This window comes from Rhamphochromis longiceps, linkage group LG3, assembly GCF_057381845.1.
Source record: "Rhamphochromis longiceps isolate RC_006_pf linkage group LG3, R_longiceps_female_GT1.1, whole genome shotgun sequence".
NCBI classification, from domain to species: Eukaryota; Metazoa; Chordata; class Actinopteri; order Cichliformes; family Cichlidae; genus Rhamphochromis; species Rhamphochromis longiceps.
This window is the reverse complement of record NC_140559.1, coordinates 71,606,557-71,626,587: the sequence shown is the minus strand read 5'-3', so window position 1 is coordinate 71,626,587 and position 20,031 is coordinate 71,606,557. Positions and strand designations below refer to the sequence as shown.

General features: G+C 44.1%; 1 protein-coding gene and 1 long non-coding RNA gene across 2 annotated transcripts in view; one reads left to right on the top strand and one right to left on the bottom strand.

Moving 5' to 3' along the window:
* Window positions 1-20,031, top strand: part of LOC146676653 (uncharacterized) — a 448,379-nt gene that overhangs the window by 151,717 nt on the left and 276,631 nt on the right. The gene's annotated exons all lie outside the window — the stretch shown is intronic.
* LOC146676667 (uncharacterized) lies at window positions 18,715-19,958 on the bottom strand. The gene is given in 2 exon segments (XM_085402569.1): window positions 18,715-18,848; window positions 18,851-19,958. Coding segments are annotated over 2 exon segments (1,242 nt in total).

Below are 20,031 nucleotides of genomic sequence, written 5' to 3'. Positions count from 1 at the left end.
CACCTGAGTCCTATTCAGTACCGGCCATCCGTCGCCGTGACAGTACGAACTGGCCAACAAATGGACTCAGCAGACCCAGTACATGCAGCAGTCTTCAAGCAGGGAGCCATTTTAGGGGCTCATGAGCAAGCGTTGCAGGTTCTCGACACCCGGTGTCAAGCCATAGGCGAGACCCAGGCTAGGATCTTAGCTTCCCTGCAGGAGATTCAGTCGGCTCTTTCCCCTCCTCCAGGCCCATCCTCCGCGTCCCCTGCGCCCGTGGCAGAACCTCCCCAGTCCTCCCCAGCTCCGACCCCTTCGGGCTCCGTGTTTCGCGATGCTGCATTCCCAGAACCCGAGCCGTACTCTGGGGAGCGGGGCCGCTGTACGGCCTTTCTACTGAAATGTTCTCTCGCGTTCACGCATTCACCCCGTTCATTTACTAGCGAATCAGCTCGGGTAGCATATCTGGTGGCTAAGCTACAGGGCAAGGCGCTGTTATGGGCCGAGGCGTACCTGTCGGCTCACCCGCTCCCAACCTGCTCGTTTGATGATTTTCTGTGCGAGTTTAAAAAGACCTTTACTCACCCAGTATCGGAGGGTAGTTCTGATGAAAGGTTGCTCGGGTTGCAACAGGGGAGCCGGAGTGTCGCGGAGTTCATTATCGACTTCCGTACTGCAGCCGCCGAGGCCAATTGGCCCGATCATGCCCTTCGGGGAGTGTTCCGTCGCGCCTTAAACGACGAGCTCAAAGACCAGCTCGCTTCCCGCGATGAGCCCAAATCCTTTGAAGACTTGGTCTCCCTTTCCCTTCGGATAGATAATCGCCTGAGGGAAAGGGAGGCAGAAAAGAACCAGAAACATCGTAAACCTGCGCCTCGTACGTTTTCACTTCCTCCACCGTCACGTCCGGTGTCAACATCCGCTCCCGTTTCCGTGGAAACGGACGCCGCTCCGGAGCCTATGCTAATCGGCCGCTCTCGTCTCACACCAGAGGAGCGAGAACGACGGCTTCGGTCGGGCGCGTGTTTTTACTGTGGCTCAGTGGAGCATAGGTTAGCGCAGTGTTCGGTTCGGCCAAAAGGCTCCGCCCGCCGGTAATTTCGGGGATACAGGTGGGCGGATCCTCTTTCAGTTCCAAACCCCGGTTAATTCTACCAGTCACCCTGTGTCTAAATAAGGTTTCTCACCCCCTCCATGCTCTCGTTGATTCCAGAGCAGAGCAAAATTTAATAGATTTAGCTCTCGCTAGACGCCTTCATTTGCCACTCAAGACTCTCGATCCTCCCATCCCTGTTACCGCATTAAACGATCAAATATTCTCTCAGATAACCCATCAGGCTGGCCCCGTAACCCTCGTCACCTCTGGAAACCACCATGAAGCCATTACCTTATTCACCTTCTCTTCTCCTGATTCACCACTCATCCTAGGCTACCCCTGGCTACAGAAACATAACCCTCATATAGACTGGTCTGGAAGTAAAATCGCTAGTTGGAGCCCTTTTTGTCTAGCCCACTGCCTCAAGTCTGCCCTACCGCCGGGTGCCCCTGACACTAACACCTCAGGCGTTGATCCGGTTGACCTCACACTCGTCCCACCTGAGTACCATGACCTCCAGGAAGTTTTCAGTAAAGACAGAGCGTCGTCCTTACCACCCCACAGGCCTTATGACTGCGCTATCGACCTTCTACCTGGTGCTCCGCTTCCCTCTAGCCGGCTATTCAACATCTCCAGACCAGAAAGAGAGTCCATGGAAAAGTACATCCACGAGTCATTAGCTGCAGGTATCATCCGCCCATCCTCCTCTCCAGTGGCCGCCGGCTTCTTTTTTGTGGAAAAGAAGGATAAATCACTCCGTCCATGCATAGACTACAGAGGGTTAAACGACATCACCATTAAAAACAAATATCCTTTACCCCTTATCAGCTCAGCCTTCGAACCCCTCCATGAAGTCACCGTATTCACCAAACTGGATCTCCGCAATGCCTACCACCTTGTCCGCATCAGGGAGGGGGACGAATGGAAAACGGCTTTTAATACGCCCCTAGGTCATTTTGAGTATTTGGTCATGCCGTTTGGGTTAACCAATGCCCCCGCTGTCTTTCAGAACCTGGTCAACGACGTGCTCCGTGATTTCCTGAACCAGTTTGTCTTTGTTTATCTTGATGACATACTCATTTTCTCCAAGACCCCCCAGGAACACCATGTCCACGTCCGAGCAGTCCTCCAACGCCTCCTGGAAAACCGACTTTACGTCAAAGCCGAGAAATGTGAGTTTCATGCACAATCTGTCACTTTTCTTGGCTATATACTCGCAGGAGGGCAGGTGAAGACTGATCCAGCCAAGATCCGCACGATCCTAGAGTGGCCCACGCCCACGTCACGCAAGCACTTACAACGTTTCCTCGGCTTTGCCAATTTCTACCGGAGGTTTATTCGCAACTACAGCCAGGTAGCCACTCCTCTCACTACACTCACATCCACCAAAAGACAGTTCATCTGGACACCTGAAGCTGAGGTAGCATTCAGTAGGCTCAAGCGCCTATTTACTTCAGCTCCAGTATTGTGTCACCCAGATCACTCCAAGCCATTTGTTCTAGAGGTAGACGCGTCCGACGTCGGCGTCGGAGCGGTCCTTTCACAGCATTCAGGTTCCAAGGCCAAGTTACACCCATGTGCCTTTTTTTTCACGTCGACTCTCGTCAGCTGAACGCAACTATGATGTAGGAGACAGAGAGTTGCTGGCTATTAAGTTAGCCCTGGAAGAGTGGCGTCACCTATTGGAAGGAGCTGAACACCCATTCACCATCTTCACAGATCATAAAAACCTTACTTACCTCAAAACAGCTAAGCGTCTAAACGCCCGCCAGGCCCGTTGGTCTCTGTTCTTTGATCGCTTCAAGTTTGCCATCTCTTTCCGTCCAGGTTCCAAGAACGCCAAGGCTGATGCCCTGTCTCGTCTTTACGACCCAGACGCGGAACCCACCGAACCAGCTCCTGTGCTTCCTGCCTCCTGCCGCGTAGCGTTTTTATCCTGGGACATAGAGGAATCCATCCAGCGTGCTTTACTGGATGAACCAGACCCTGGCACAGGTCCTCCGGGCCGCCGCTTCGTTCCCACAGCAACCCGTTCGGCTGTAATTAAGTGGGCTCATACCTCCCGGTTTTCCTGCCATCCTGGAATCGGCCGCACCATCGCACTACTACGTCGTCACTTCTGGTGGGCAACTCTGGAACATGATGTGCGGGACTACGTCTCTGCCTGTGACGTGTGCGCCAGGAACAAGACCCGAAATCAGCGACCATCCGGTCTTCTGCAACCTCTAGCCGTACCTTCTCGTCCTTGGTCCCACATTTCCCTGGACTTTGTCACTGGACTGCCTAAGTCAGCAGGTAAAACAGTGATACTCTCTGTGATCGACAGGTTTTCAAAAGCAGCTCACTTCGTTGCCCTGGAGAAACTACCCACTGCCACGGAAACTGCAAGACTGATGGTTGACCACGTCTTCAAACTCCACGGGATTCCTGCCGAGGTCACTTCTGACAGGGGACCTCAGTTTACATCCCAGGTTTGGAAATCTTTCTGCTCTGCCCTGGGTGCTCGAGCCAACCTCAGTTCTGGTTACCACCCTCAAACCAACGGGCAGACTGAGAGGCTCAACCAAGAGCTGGAGTCCATGCTCCGCTGCATGGTTTCCCATAACCCGGCTACCTGGTCAGCACATCTCCCATGGGTGGAGTATGCGCACAATTCTCATGTTTCCGCATCCACTGGTCTCTCTCCATTTGAAGCGTCCCTGGGCTATCAGCCTCCCCTCTTCCCTGAGGAAGAGGCTGATTTGGCTGTGCCTTCCGTCCAGCACCATCTCCAGCGCTGCCGCCGCGTCTGGACTCGGACCCAGGAGGCACTGAAGAAAGCTGCTGCCCGCCACTGCCGCTATGCAGATCGTCTACGGTCGCCAGCTCCTCGGTACGCTCCAGGGCAGAAGGTGTGGCTGTCGGCTAAGGATGTTCCCCTTGAAGTTTCCTCCCGCAAGCTGGCTTCTCGGTTTATTGGGCCGTATGTCATCCACTCGGTCATCTCGCCCTCTGCTGTGAAGCTCGAGCTTCCTCCCAGTCTGCGGATTCACCCGGTTTTTCATGTTTCCCAAGTCAGGCCTGTGCTGTCCAGCGTGCTGTGCCCGCCTTCCGACCCCCCTCCGCCCGCCCAGCTCATCGATGGTCATCCGGCCTATACGGTTCAGCGGATCGTTGACGTCCATCGCCGTGGTCGGGGTCGCCAGTTTTTGGTGGACTGGGAGGGGTATGGGCCTGAGGAACGTGCCTGGGTTCCTCGCTCGTTTATCCTTGATCCTGCTCTTGTCTCTGATTTTTTTCAGGTCACGTCGCGGGCTGGGGACCGGTCGGCCGCCGGGTGGCGTCCCTTGAGGGGGGGGTACTGTCATGGTCTACGGTGGGTGGCTGGAGTTTCCATTAGGCTCCTGAACTGACCTGGGATCCGCCCCTGGGCAGGGCCAACTCCAGCTCCTGCACACCTAGAGCCTATTGCAGGCTATCAAGCCAGAGGGATTTAAACCACACATCGATGTTCACTCACTGCCAGTTCGTCATCAACCCATTTGCTGTACCCACCCTGGCTCACTCCACCTCCGGACTCGGAATACCTAGTGATCATTTTGGAAATCCCTCTGTGCCTCACCTGCCTGCCCTCCTGCCATCACACTCCATCTGGAGCCCCGGATCTCAGGTCAGCCTTTCCACGCCACTCAGCCTCCCCTGGATCTTCATCATCCCCCTCTCAAACACTCCAGGTCCCTAACTGCAAGTAAGAATTGCTGCTCTTATACTGGCCACTTCTGAGCTGCCTTCACTACCTGCCTAACTTCTATATCCTCTCCCCTCAGTGCGACTGTTCCCCACTCAGCTCCGTTCCACTTCTCAGGCCTCGTTCCCTCGCCCTAGCCACGTTCCCCTGGGCACGCCACACCAAGGCTCCACGTCTCGTCATTTTCTGTCTTTGCCACGTTTCCCTTTTTTGTTCCCCTTGCACTTAACCGTAATAAACTATTAAATCATCTACCGTCTCCGCTCTGGGTTTCTGCACCTGAGTCCTATTCAGTACCGGCCATCCGTCGCCGTGACAGGAACAATATGAGGAGATTACACACATAATAAAATACTAGCAGTAACACAGCTGCTGCAGACAAATCAGTCGTGTGATCGTGTGTGAGAGGAGAAGGACTGTAAAGGAGTTTGGTGTTAAAAGCGCTGTATGAATGTGGGAGACTTTGAAGGGCTTTAAAAAGGCCAATATAAAATAAAAGGCAGCAAAACTGCTGAGTGTGAAAGTCACCAGACTTATCAGAGCTCTGTGATTAAGACCTGTAAGAACACCTGTTTGTACTTGTTGGCATTATATCAAACACACACGTATATTAAGCCTTTGTTTGAACTCTGGTTGAATTTGTTACTTTCAGACTGTGAAACATCACAGAGGCTGCAGCTGCAGATCTTTTATTCACCTGGAAATTTACTTTAAATGTTAGATGGAAAATGTATTGCTCAGTTTCACCAAAGTAAGAACAAGAATCCATAAACCTTCATAAAGACAAACATCTCCCAGAACATTGAGCTGCTGAAGTGTCACTGAAGGGAAAAACTATTTGTCCTCCTCCATCCAGCAACACCTGAAACACCTGAGTGGAAGCTCCTCCCTACACTGTGTTTGAAGCAAAGCACAAAGGAGACACCTGCTGGAGCAGCTGGAGTCCTACAGACACTCAGCCTCTTCACTACACAAACACCTCCTACAACATCCACTCTTTCCACTCTGACTGCTGTGTTTGTGGAAACACTCCAACACACACCGCTTCACATACCAACATAGAAATGTGTGTGAAAAAGAGCTGAGCTGATATTAAACATGAGGATTTATTCAAAAATACAGAGTCAGGAACAACATCTAGACACACATTACCTCTCAGCAGCAGAAGAACAGCCTTTAAAGTTTGCACCAGCATCCTTCGAGATGTTGCTCTTTAAGGAAACACAGCTGGGTTCAGGTCCAGGAGATTCTGGCCTCTTATTGATCCTAAAAGAAAAACAATAAATGTCACAGCTTCATGAGACAGGAAGGAAAAACTGGAAACATTAAATTAAAGACATGATGAACAATGTGAAACTCATAAAAATAATGTACTTACTCTTTGTCACATAACAGTCTTTTGTTAAAGTTTACAGCAACACCCTTCGACATGTTGCTCTTTAAGGAAACACAGCTGGGTTCAGGTCCAGGAGATTCTGGCCTCTTATTGATCCTAAAAGAAAAACAATAAATGTCACAGCTTCATGAGACAGGAAGGAAAAACTGGAAATATTAAATTAAAGACATGATGAACAATCTCATAAAAATAATGTACTTACTCTTTGTCACATAACAGTCTTTTGTTAAAGTAAACACCAACACCCTTCGACACGTTGCTCTTTAAGGAAACACAGCTGGGTTCAGGTCCAGGCTCTGGATTAGTTTCAGGGTTATGTCCAGCTGAGCCTGGTAAGCCCCACAGCTCTGGGCTTTAAAACAACACACACAGAGGTATGAGTGTGAATAATGATGGAGCAGTGATGTGAGTGCTGAGCTGTGACATGGAGAAGAGTCATGGACAGTTAGAGATGGTCATCTCACCTCTGAGCTTTGGTCTGGCTCTCATGTTCCCCACACAGAGTGCTTTTAGAGGGAGGGACTCCCTCCTCTCTGTCCTCACACTGATCCATGCTGCTCAGTTCACATCAGCTCACACACACTTTCTACCTTCACCTGCAGAGGAAACATTCATGTGCACATCAACTGAGAGCTGCAGAGGTCGTGTCTGATGTGTTTGACTAACATCCATCTGAGACACAGCTTTCATCAGTTCACTACAAAAAGTGTCACAGAGCCCAGTTCAGCCTCCAAATCCTCCATTACTGTAGTCCTACAAAGCAGCAGGTCAAACATGGCTGCAGAGATCAGCTTTATGTCAGTAACCATGTCCAGGACCGAGCTGACTGCTTACAGAGTTCATACTCTAACTGCTAGCTGCCCTGCTAGCTAAGCTAACTCAGTAACAGTGACTCTGACAGCAGTTACTGTGGAACAGCGGCCGAGCTCAGGACACATTCAATGTGTTTAGTCTGAGTCCTGGACTCTGATTCAATGGATTCAATCCAGCTCAGAGTTTCATGTGTTCATCAGAATAAAATACATGTACTAATATAACAGAAGTAATGCTCTGAATGCAGGACTGTAATGGAGGATAAATAAGGTTTTTACAGCCTGAAAGAAACATTCAGTTCATATATTTGTAGACAGTGAAGCAGTTTTTAATACTGCAGCTGTTTCCTTCACCTGTGTGTGTGTGAGCCACACCTTCATGTGCTGCTTTAGAAATATGTGGTCTGACTGCTCAGACTGAGTCTAGGAGGAAAGTTCACACGCTGGAGAAAGTTTTGTTCCTAACTTTGTCAGAGTTCGGCTCCAAAGACAAAGAAGACGGAGCTCACAGTCTGTAGATGGTCCTCAGTGTGTGTGTGAAGCCAAGAGAGCACACAGGAGTGTGTTTATGTCAGCAAATCAGTGTGTGTGAAGAGTCTGAGGGAGTGTGTGAATGAGACTCAACACTGAAACCAACAGTCCAAGAAAAGCGTCTGGATTTCTTTAAGTTTAACTTAAAGAAGTCCAGACGCTTTTCTTTTTGTCTCCATAATGTCTCCATAATGCTGCAATGTTATCTGCCCCAGAAACACTGTGCAGAAGCTCTGATGGTGACACAGAAAAGTCACAGTGGAGATACTTCTGTCCACCTTTGATTAGACTCATTATAAAAAGGAAAACAAAGTTTGAACACAGTCATGTTTCCAGTTCACTGACTTACATTTATTCCATGGACACTCACTCTAACCTGAACCACAGCTACAACCCAACATTGTTGAGGCCTCATCTCCTCCTTTCCTGACTGTAGAGGTTAAATATGCAACAACCAACAAATAAAAGAATTTGGTTCATTTCAAAGAAATTCACACGGTGACCAAGTAAAGTAACCGTAGTAAAGGAGACAACATCCCGTTGATGGTGGGATTATTTGAAAGATTTGCTTTGGTCACGTCACCAAATGCAGTTGAACCACCCGTGGATCCATGTTTGACCATTCTACCACTCTGAGCTCTGCTTTTGAATCATTTTATTATTATCATCATTCATTTATTCATTCTTTGGAGGGGGGCTATTTCCTAATGCTGCCCTAATAAGCTGATGTTCAAGGGGAAATATAACAGAAACTCTTTCAGTGTTATTCATTAATAAATTAACAGATAAACTGTGAAGAAGAAAAAAACTGAGATTTAAAGGAGAGAGTGAGAAACTTGATCATCCATCCTCATAATACATGTTTATCAGTATCTGCTGTGACCATACTGCAGTAATAACTACAAGTCTACATTTCTGTGACTGTTGATCAATCACAGCAGGAATCTGAGCTCATCTCTGCACACAGAGCAGCTTCAGCTCTGGGATAAACTGCTCGCTTCACGTCCTTCTCAGCTCACAGACACTCATCCTGATATTTTCCTTTAACATTTGATGGTATAATTCATCTGAGTTTACACTTTATCTGCATAAATACAGAAAAACAGACCCAAACACCAGAAACCATCAGTTTCACGTTCAACGGGAAGTGGCTCAAACGTCACAGTTTCATAACGTCACCCTGAACTCCACTCACGGAGTTTCTGTCGCCATTGTAGTTTTTAAAGTCCCGTGATAAAGGCGGGTCTTTCTGTGAATCCGCACGCTCATTGGCTAATAGCTCGAGATTGACACATCGTTATCCAATGAGCGTGCGGGAACTTCCGACATAAAGTTGTTTCCTTTGAAAAACCAAAGTCTGATTATTTTTGCCTCCACTGACGGAGCCTGTTGTTCCCGCCACAGAGACACAGTAATGTCAGAGCGGTGTTAACACTCACCCTGCCTCAGCACAGCTCTCACTCTCCTCCTGCTCTCTCACACTAAACGGAGGCTCAGCTAAACTCACTTCCTCTCTACTTACAGGAAACCAGCGCTCAGAGGAGCCGACCGGCCTCACATTTCACCCACAGACACGAACAGCGTGGAATTATTTTATGTCATAAGAAGAAACATATTCATGTTAACACTCACCTGCCTCAGCTCCACCTTCCCCCTCCTGCTTTCACTTTCACTGCTGCTCCCTAAACACAGAGGATGCTGGGACTTGTAGTTGTTTCCTTCCGGTGCGGTCTTCCTCTTTGTTTGTTTGTGTTTGTGTTGAAGTTATTTCGATCATGTAAACATCAACAGAACACGTGAAGCCACACAGAGTTTGTATGTCGAGGTGGGTAGGAGGGTTTGAGGGTTTGGGGAGGGGTCAGAGGGAAGAGGTCTCTCAGTCTTGACAATCCACATTGATGGCATTGCATCTTTCAGCGTGTTTGTGGGTCGATTTGGATGCTCCAGGTGTGAGAGCAGCCACTCAGCCTCTGCTGCAGATGTGTGTCACAAGTTCATCTAGTAGTGAGACGGTGGCGCAAGATGGCGAGTTGAGCAGTCGCACGAATTAGGAGCTCGTTGAACTTGTCCCAGAATTTACTTTGTGTTCGTTATTGTTTCCACTCGAAAGTAGTAAAATGACTGCCCCAAGTATAGTTAAACCTGCTAAATTCAAACTCGACCTCAAAAAACAAGAAACTACATCGCCATGTGATGGAAAGGAAGACAGCAGAGAAGGAACGGATCATGACTACGTAGAAAAAACCTTGAAAAAAGAGTGGACGAGCAGCTAGCTGACCTGAGTGTGCAATGCAAGCAAGCTAGTACGATGCTAGCCAGCCTAGCCAAAGCGGTTCAGTTCAACTCGGAGGAGGTGAAAGAATGTAAACAAAAGGTTAAAGAGTTGGAGAGACGAAACGAGCAGTTGACCAAAGATAACTACGATCTCAAGGAGAGAGTGTGAGAGCAAGAAAGGTACAAAATGAGGTGGTGCCTCCGGATTAAAGGATTAGAAGAGAAAAGAGATGAAGGTGTCAGATCGCTGGTTATTGGAATTCTTGGCAAGATCGCACCTGATATGATATCAAAGCTTGAAGAATCTGTGGATGTGGTGCATAGAGTTGGGAAGAAGATTGAGAACAAGGTCCGACATATCATCATTCTGTTTGCTCTGAGACACGTGAAAGAGGAGATTTGGCGTCGCACCAAAGATTCGGCTGTCTGTAAGAACGGGGGTTTCCACTTCGCTGAGGTACTGCCGCGGGAGGACTGGGAAGAGAGGAGGCGGCTGTGGCCGCAAATTGAACAAGCCAGACGGGCTGGGAAACGGGCCTTTTTCCGGGGTCCTCATGGATACATCGAAGGACGGAGGATCATCGACGTTGAATGAAAGACTTGATGTAAGACTGTATACAGTGGAATATTATTAATGGGACAAAAGAGTTCTACTTAAAGTTAAAGGTTATTAGTCACTGAGTTGGTGACAAGTGTTACAATTTAAACTCATGTTTATATATTTTTCTTTTCTTTTTTTAAAAAAAAAGTTATTTTCTTAGCATACTCTTATTATGGTTCACTCAAAAATTTCTTTTGGTTCATTAAACGTTCGGGGTTTGAAGGAAATTGTTAAGAGAAAGGCACTTTTTTTATTTTGCAAGGGGCAAAAATGTCACTGTCTGTTTTTACAAGAGACTCACTCTGTGGATGCCGATGTTACCTTTTGGGCTAATCAGTGGGGAGACAAGATTCTTTTCAGTCGTGGATCTAACAGATCTGGAGGTGTGGCGATTTGTTTTAATAAGTTCCCAGGGGAGATTATAACATATAAAGCTGATAGTGAGGGTCATTGGTCAACTGCAGCTTGAAGAGCGAAGGTATATTTCTAATTGTTACAAATCTTTATGGACATAATAACGAAGGTCAAAATAAACGTCTATTGGAAAATCTAACAAATGTTGTTTCAGAGTTTAAAGTTATGTACCCCACAGATTACATCCTAGTAGGAGGAGACTGGAACATGACCTCAGATGAATGGATGGACAGATGGCCTCCTCGCTTAGGAAGGAGGCAACAGAATAACATTATTGAGAACTTTTCTAGTGATAATATTTTTACAGACATTTGGAGAAGTTTGAATCCTGGAGTTAAGAATTATTCATGGTTTAAACCTAATGGAGAAAGCAGGTCAAGAATTGATTATTGGTTAGTGAGCGATGACATTTTGAGGTGTACTTCACCATCTAAAATCTCCAAAGCACCCCTATCTGATCACTGTTTCATTGATCTTGTCTTAGAACCAACAAGGATGAAACGTAGTAGCAGGGGATATTGGAAATTTAATGCCAGCCTTTTAAATAAGGACAAGTATTGTGATAAAATTAGACATAAAATTACAGATATAAAAAATGATGACTCAGTAGTGGGTAATATACAGAAATGGGAACTTATTAAATTCAAAATCAGAGAATTCACTATAAAATTCTGCAAAGAACTGAACAGGGAAAAACGGGAATATGAAAGTAATTTACTTCGTGAAATAACTCAGTGCTGTAGTAAAGAAAAACTAAACGTGCAAGAAAAGAATAAATTGATGGAGTTACAAACTAAATTAGACGATCTTTACCTAGAGAAAGCCCAGGGTGCCTTTATAAGATCGAGAGCCAAGTGGATTGAGGCAGGTGAAAAGAACTCATCATATTTTAGTAAGCTGGAAAAGTGCAGACAGCAGAGAAATCTAATCTCAAGCTTGTTGATAAATGGGACTGAATGTAAAGATTTCAGAAAGATTGGAAAAGAAGTCTTCACTTTTTATTCCAAATTGTACTCCTCAGAATATTCAGCAGCTGATTCTGATAGTTTCTTTGATAAGATTCATAATCTCATCCCATGTATTGACAAGCCGTTCAAAGATCTGTGTGATTCAGAGCTTAAAATTGAGGAACTGGATTTGGTGGTCATGAAAATGGCATTAAACAAGTCCCCAGGGACAGATGGACTCACTACTAATTTTTATCAATTCTTCTGGAAGGACCTAAGAACTTTATTGTTTGATGCATTAAAGGAATCGATAGAGAAAAAAGAAGTGATGCCGAGCACGAACTGGATTTGGTGGTCATGAAACCCTGATCCCTAAATCGGGTAAGGATAAAAGAATTTTAGACAATTTAAGACCCATCACCTTACTAAACACTGACTATAAGATCCTGTCTGGAGCTGTAGCTGAGGCTAAAGAAAGGCATCTCAAACATTATCAGTGAAACACAATCAGGTTTTTTGAAAGGAAGACTAATTCATAACAATATTAGGCTGGTTTTGGATCTCCTTGAATACAGTGAATTAATCCAAGAGAGAGGGTACATCCTGTTCTTGGATTTTTACAAAGCATTTGACTCAGTTGAACATACGTTCATATTAAAAACTCTGCAGTCTTTTGGTTTTGGAGAGGAATTTATCAATGTTATAGAGATGCTATATAATGACACTAGCAGCTCTGTTTTGCTAGAACATGGTACATGTTCAAGGTTTGAGGTTAATAGAGGGATAAGGCAGGGATGTAGCAGCTCACCACTTCTGTTCATCATGGTTGCTGAGCTGTTGTCTATTTTCATCATCATCATCATCAACTTTATTTATAAAGCACTTTAAAACAACCACAGCTGACACAAAGTGCTGTACATTGGAACTGTAAAATAAAATTACATGAGATATAAATAAAAAACAAATAAAAGAAGAGTGAAATCATTAATTAAATAACTACTGCATTAAAAAAGAAACTAAGTCTCACTGAGGTTAAAAGCCAAGGAATAAAAGTGGGTTTTAAGACGTGATTTAAAAGTGGACAGTGAAGGGGCCTCTCTAACATGCATGGGCAAATTATTCCATAATTTTGGAGCCACAATAGAGAAGGCCCTGTCCCCTCTGAGCTTCCTCCTGGATCTCGGTACCTCCAGGAGCAGCTGGTCAGCTGACCTGAGAGACCGACAGGGTATGTGGGGATGAAGAAGCTCAGAGAGGTAAGGCGGGGCAAGACTGTGTAGACATTTAAAAACAAACATAAGAATTTTAAAATTAACTCTAAAAGACACAGGCAGCCAGTGCAGAGAGGCCAGCACGGGGGTTATATGCTCTCTTTTTCGAGTTCCTGTTAGGAGTCGTGCAGCCGCATTTTGAACCAGCTGCAGACGTGAGAGCAATGACTGACTGACCCCCACATAAAGTGAGTTACAGTAGTCCAGGCGGGAAGAAATAAAAGCATGGATCACTGTTTCAAGGTGCTGCCTCGAAAGAAAAGATTTTAGTCTTGCCAGTCGCCTTAAATGATAAAAACTGGACTTCACCACTGCTCTGATTTGGTTGTCCAATTTAAAATCACTGTCCAACTTAAAACCAAGGTCAGTAACAACAGATTTAAAATAGACTTCCAGGGATCCTAAAACAACAGAGGAGGACTCACAGGGACCACTGGGTCCAAACACCAACACTTCTGTTTTCTTTTTATTAAAATTTAAAAAGTTTCGAGCCAACCAAGCTTTAATGTCATCTAGACATGTCAAGAGAGGTTTTATGGAGATGGCATCCTTGCGTTTTAGTGTCAAATAAATTTGGCAGTCATCGGCATAACAGTGAAATGAGATCCCATGCCTTCTAAGGATAGAACCCAGAGGCAGTAGATACAGAGAAAAGAACAGTGGCCCTAAAATTGAGCCCTGTGGGACACCACATGACAGAGGAGCAGAAGACGATTCGTAACCGAGAAGGCTGACAGAGAAAGTTCTATCTGACAAATAAGACCTAAACCAATTGAGTGCAGTGCCACCAATACCCACTACATCATGTAATCGAGAAATTAAAATATTGTGGTCTACTGTGTCAAAGGCAGCAGTTAGGTCAAGCAAGACAAGAACAACATGGTTACCAGAATCACATGCCAGAAGGATGTCATTAAAAACCCTTAGTAATGCAGATTCTGTGCTGTGAAGGGTTTTAAAACCTGACTGAAAAACCTCAAAGATTCCATTTTCATCTAGAAAATCTTTCAGTTGACTAAAAACAATTTTCTCTAAAACCTTGGAGACTAAAGGCAGCTTGGAAATAGGCCTATAGTTCGCTAAAACTGTGTGATCAAGGCCAGGTTTCTTAAGCAGTGGCTGTACTACTGCATGTTTGAAATTTGCAGGAACCACACCAGAAGACAGACTGCTGTTAATAATGTCAAGGACATACTGTTGTATACTAGGAAAAATTTCTTTAAAGAATTGTGGAGGGACAGGATCCCGTGGGGAACCTGTGGGCTTAATATGGCGAACCACATCCTCTAAAGAGGAGAGCGTCACAAGCTCAAACTGAGTGAAAACAGCAGCGCAAGGGACAGAGACAGAGGGGTCAGAGTCAGGAGCTGTGATAAGAGCCCTGATGGTGACAACCTTTTCAATAAAAAAGTTCAGAAAATCATTGCAAATCTCAGGAGAAACTTCCAAACAGACATTCAAAGGAGTATTAAGAACAGTGTCAATGGTCCTAAATAACACACGTGGGTTATGACAGTTGGAAGAAATAATATTTGCAAAATATTCCCTTTTTGCCTCTTTAACAGTGTTCTGGTAGCGATGCCAGCAGTCTTTGAGAATTTGAAATGATACATGCAGTTTATCCTTTTTCCACCTCCGTTCTGCTCGACGACATTCCCTCTTAACAGCACGACTGCTCTCATTAAACCAAGGCTCAGGTTTAGCCTTAAGCTGCCTGGTTTTTAAAGGAGCCACAGAGTCCATGATTTTTTGACAGCAAGAATTAAACCAGGAATGTAGGTCTTCTGTGTCAGAGGAATTATTTTGATTAAAAACAGTCACATTAAGGGGTTAACTGTGATGGGTGAACAGATAATAATCAGTCAGCTGGCAGATGATACCACCCTGTTTCTAAAAAATGAGGACCAGATTCCTTTAGCCTTGCAGGCGATCAACCATTTCTCCAAAGCTTCTGGCCTACAGCTGAATATTAATAAATGCAAAATTCTAGCTCTGCATGAGTGTCCCCTGCAAGCAATAAATAATATGCAGATCAAAAAAGAGGTGAAGTATCTGGGCATTGTAATTTGCAAGGATAAGACATCAACAGAAAATAAGAATATCTGTACCAATATAGAAAAGTGTAAGTCAATTTTAAACATGTGGCTGCAAAGGGACATAACTCTGTTTGGGAGAATCTTGCTAACCAACATGGACAGTCTGTCCAGACTCATCTATCCAGCCTTTTCTCTGCCCATACCTCCAAAACTAATTAAATCTATAAATACTCTTAATTTTAGGTTCATATGGAGGAACAAATGTCATTATATAAAGAAAAATGATGTGATTAAGAATTATGAAGAGGGTGGGGCTAATGCCACTGACTTTGATGTTATGAATGGTGTACTAAAATTGAAATGGTTAAGATCTTTCATTAGGAACAAAAATTCCTTTTGGAACATTATTCCCAATGTGATTTTTGGCAAAATGGGTGGAATAGACTTTTTGTTACGTTGTGACTTTGATTGCAGTTCGTTACCTGTTAAACTCTCAGCTTTCCATCAGCAGGTCCGTCTCTACTGGAAATTAATCTATAAACATAGCTTTACTCCTCACAACACCCCTATATGGAACAACAGGTATATCCGTTTGTGTAGGAAATCTGTGTACGTGGATGAATGGAGATCTAAAGGGATTTGGGCTGTAGCTCATTTTATGGATGATAATGGGGTCTTACTAAAACATGAGACGTTTTGTGAGAAATTTGATGTAAGATGTACTGCTAAGAGATATAAATCCCCAGTGAAAGCCATCCCAGTCCCTTTGAGATCAATGATAAAAGAAGATATTGTGCACTCTAAAATTTCTCCTGGACTGAGGCAGCTCTGCATAGCTGGAGTTGAATTTGGTGACAGCAGGTTTACAAACAAAGTGATCAGGAATATTTTGATAAATGAAATTTGCCCTAATCCGGTTAAAAGAAATTATATCCTGAAAGAATTTGAGACCATGGAGGTTAAGGCGATAAGACAAAAGTCTACAGGGAGAGCAGAATTATTAGGCAAATGAGTATTTTGTCCACATCATCCTCTTCATGCATGTTGTCTTACTCCAAGCTGTATAGGCTCGAAAGCCTACTACCAATTAAGCATATTAGGTGATGTGCATCTCTGTAATGAGAAGGGGTGTGGTCTAATGACATCAACACCCTATATCAGGTGTGCATAATTATTAGGCAACGTCCTTTCCTTTGGCAAAATGGGTCAAAAGAAGGACTTGACAGGCTCAGAAAAGTCAAAAATAGTGAGATATCTTGCAGAGGGATGCAGCAGTCTCAAAATTGCAAAGCTTCTGAAGCGTGATCATCGAACAATCAAGCGTTTCATTCAAAATAGTCAACAGGGTCGCAAGAAGCGTGTGGAAAAACCAAGGCGCAAAATAACTGCCCATGAACTGAGAAAAGTCAAGCGTGCAGCTGCCAGGATGCCAGCATAGGAAAATTGGGTTGAACAGTGAGACTGCATTTGTGGGGTTTAGAAACATCCAGAGCATCGCAACAGAAAGGTAAATAAAAAAAGTAAGAGAGAGAGAGAGATAAAGAAATAAATGAACTAATAATACATAAATGAATAGAAAAATAGAAAACACACATGTAGAAATTATTTTTGGAGAGAATCAGAAGTGAGACAGTTTGAATCCACAGTTCAGCGCAAAGATGCAGGAATTAAATCTGATTATAAAAACACATCGAGGCAACGAAGACCAGCTTACACTCAATATTAATATGAACACACAACATACACGCAATGAAGACATGCTTACACTCATGAATGTGAATACATGACATAAATGCTGAATGGTGTAGATTTAACACACTTAAAGGCTGAAGCTGAGGAATAACTCAGGAAGTTGCAGGACAATAGAGCGACTTTTGTGACAAGGAAAAAGAGACTGGGAGGACCAACCAGGGATTAGAAGCTTAAAGCAGGTTTAAAATAGTGAATTAGAAGTGGTTTCCAGCTGATTGAGCAAAAGAAGTGACGACTGTAGAAATAAAAATAAAAGAATAATAATTGAATTATGCAGCAATGTTTTGAATATGCATTTCTGTTGTCAGGGCAACTTCTCGAGATGTGACTCAATATGCAAATTAGTTGAATGAGTGGGGACAGAAAAAAAAGAAAAACTCAAGTTTCCTGTCTGAGACATGAGTGAAGTTTGCATTGAGAGAAATATATCTGTGACTGTGTGAGAAGAACTGTTTGGTAAAATATATGATAGCAGCCGCAGGACAATTAAATAAAGTCTGTGACTAAGTGCAGTCGTGCAGATTTGGAGAAGAAGTTTATAATTTAGTGATGACACATTGTTATAAAGTGTTTAGAAAGGGCTTAATGGGAATATTACTGTTGGGCAAACTGTGCGGCTTTAACAAGATTTTCTGTGTATTTAGCAGGTGAAACTCTGTAAGCTGACTTCAGACTGTCAGGAAGCTGAAGAACCTGAGGCCAACCACTGAAACATGATGTGGGCAAAATGAACAGAGGGAGGGATTTTAAAGGTGAACATTTAGGACTTACTGCAAATGTTACTATGTCAAAGTTACTGTGACTCAAACAGAGGAAATTCTGATTTTTTTCTTTCCACACCCAGCATGTTTTGGGTGTTATATGCTATTAAATACTTTTAAATAAATTAAAAAGTATTTAATAGCATACAACACCCAAAATATGCTTCGGTTCACATTTAACTCCAGAAAATCATCAATCAAAACATGGATATTACCTGACCACAGATTCGTGGTGACGTCACTGCTCTTTTAACTGTTCGGTGTCTTTGTTTGTTTGCTGGTTGTAGAAATGGTTTATATGAGCTTTGAGCTGACAGTCAGAGGTTTCTGTGGACGCTGCTCATGTCGGCACTTATATTTCTGACCTTTTCTTATAACCGATTAAACATGATCTCCTCCCTTTTGCCCCCATTTTTGGTGGTGTAGGTACAAATGATCAGGCATGACATTCTCATAATAAATAAGATACTGCAAATAATTATTTCTGCATATGTGCGATTGAAGTGAATTGAAAATGTGTATGAAATGACACTGTTTTAAAGATTTGGCCTAAATAATTTTGGAGTGAATGAGTCTAAACATGATGACCTAACTAGTGATACCCTGACACACACACACACACACACACACACACACACACACACACACACACACACACAGCATGTTATGCCAGTTTCAGCTGAAACTATGTTTCAAACCATGTTCCGGGTTTTTAGTTCACCATTTATGAGGCTTCAAGAAGAAAATAAAAGACAGATCTGAATGTTTGAAAATGTTTTGGAAAGATTCTGTAAAGATGAGATGAAAAATACTCAAAGGATAAATTTAATTGGTTTATTATTTAGATAAGTTGAAAAAAGTTAAACAAGCAAGTAAATGAAGAAACAAGGTAAAATGAAGTAATAATGAAAAAAGTTAAACAAGTAAATGAAGAAACAAGGCAGAGGAGAGAAAAGCCCAACAATCCCCTCTGAGCAAGCAGTTGGCGACAGTGGGGAGGACAAACTGCCTTTAAACGGGCAGGAACCTCCGGCAGAACCAGGCTCAGGAGGGGACAGTCAACGGCCGGGACTGGTTGGGGGGGTTAACAGAGGTGGAGCAAGACGAGGCTACATCAGGTGAGGAAGCAGTAGCGTCTCTCCTCCGGAACAAGTGGAACCATTTTTTCTTTTTTTTCATGCACTTTTCCACGAGCGCTTTTTTCTCCAGGATGAGATTTCTCAGCTCATCGATGGTTTCTGCGTTTTGTTCTTCAAGTTTCTCACATCTTTGTTCCACCTCTTCCAATGTTGCTTGTTGTTCTTCAAGCTTGTCTTTGAGTTGTTTGGATGTTGCCTCCTGTATCAGCTTGTCCTTGTGCATGTCTGCATTTCTCTGTTGGACCTCTTTGTGCTTGTCTTCTAACTGCTCGTTTCTTTTCTGGATTTCTTGGAGCGTGAGCTGCAGGTCTTCATGTATTTTGTCGTCTTGTTGTTTTTGCGCCTGCATTTGAGTGTGTTCACGCTTCAAGTTATTGAATTCCACCAAAATCCCCTTAACGAGCTCGGAGTTGTTTCTCGCTATCTGATCGATCCTTCTCTGCATCTGTGAGCAGCGTTTCTCCAGTTTGTCCTTTTCTTCTTCCACTTTAGTTGCTTTGTCCTCCAGCTGATTACAAAACTCTTGCAGTTTTAGATTTTTAGACTCAAAGTCCTGGACGATACGTTTTCCTTCTTTCAGTCTTTCTTGCTGTTGATCTTTCTGTTGAAGAAGGTCTTTATTTTGGCGCAGTGTTTCATCCAGGCTTTCTCTCAGCATGCGGTATTTTTCCTGCATGCTCTTCAGTTCGTGCTGCATGTCTCGTTGCTTTTTGTCCTGCTCTTCCTTCTGTTGGAGGAATTCTTTCTTTTCTTCCACAGCTTCATGGAGCTGTCTTTGGAGGAGCAGATTTTTTCGGTCCATGTATTGGAGATCCCGTTGTATCTTATCAGTCATCGTTTTCTTGTCTTGGAGCTGGTTGGTCATTTCTTTTAGTTCTGCACTCTTTTGCCTGTTTTCTTTAATGAGGTGCACAATCTGCTCTCGGCTCTGAGCAAACTTGATTCCCCAGCCCTCATTAATAATTTTTATGTCCGGCTGGCGCTGTTGTCTTTCTTCCAGCTCTTTATTTTGGGCTTCCATTCGTCTACATTTGTCCTCCAGTTGAAGTTTCTCTTCTTCAATTTGTTGCATTTTTTTCTGGAGAAGGTAGTTTTCCTTCCTACTCTCCTCTAACGCCCTTTGAAAGGATGAGGAGCCATTTGGGGAAATTGGCCGGCCACGCCAGGAAGGAGAGGTGGCGTAATCTTTTTGAATTGGTTGTTTTTTCCTTGGAAACATGTTGGAGTTTCTATACGATGACTTTGAAGAGCTTGTGGTGAACGTTTTGTAGGCTGCAAACACAGATGCTGCT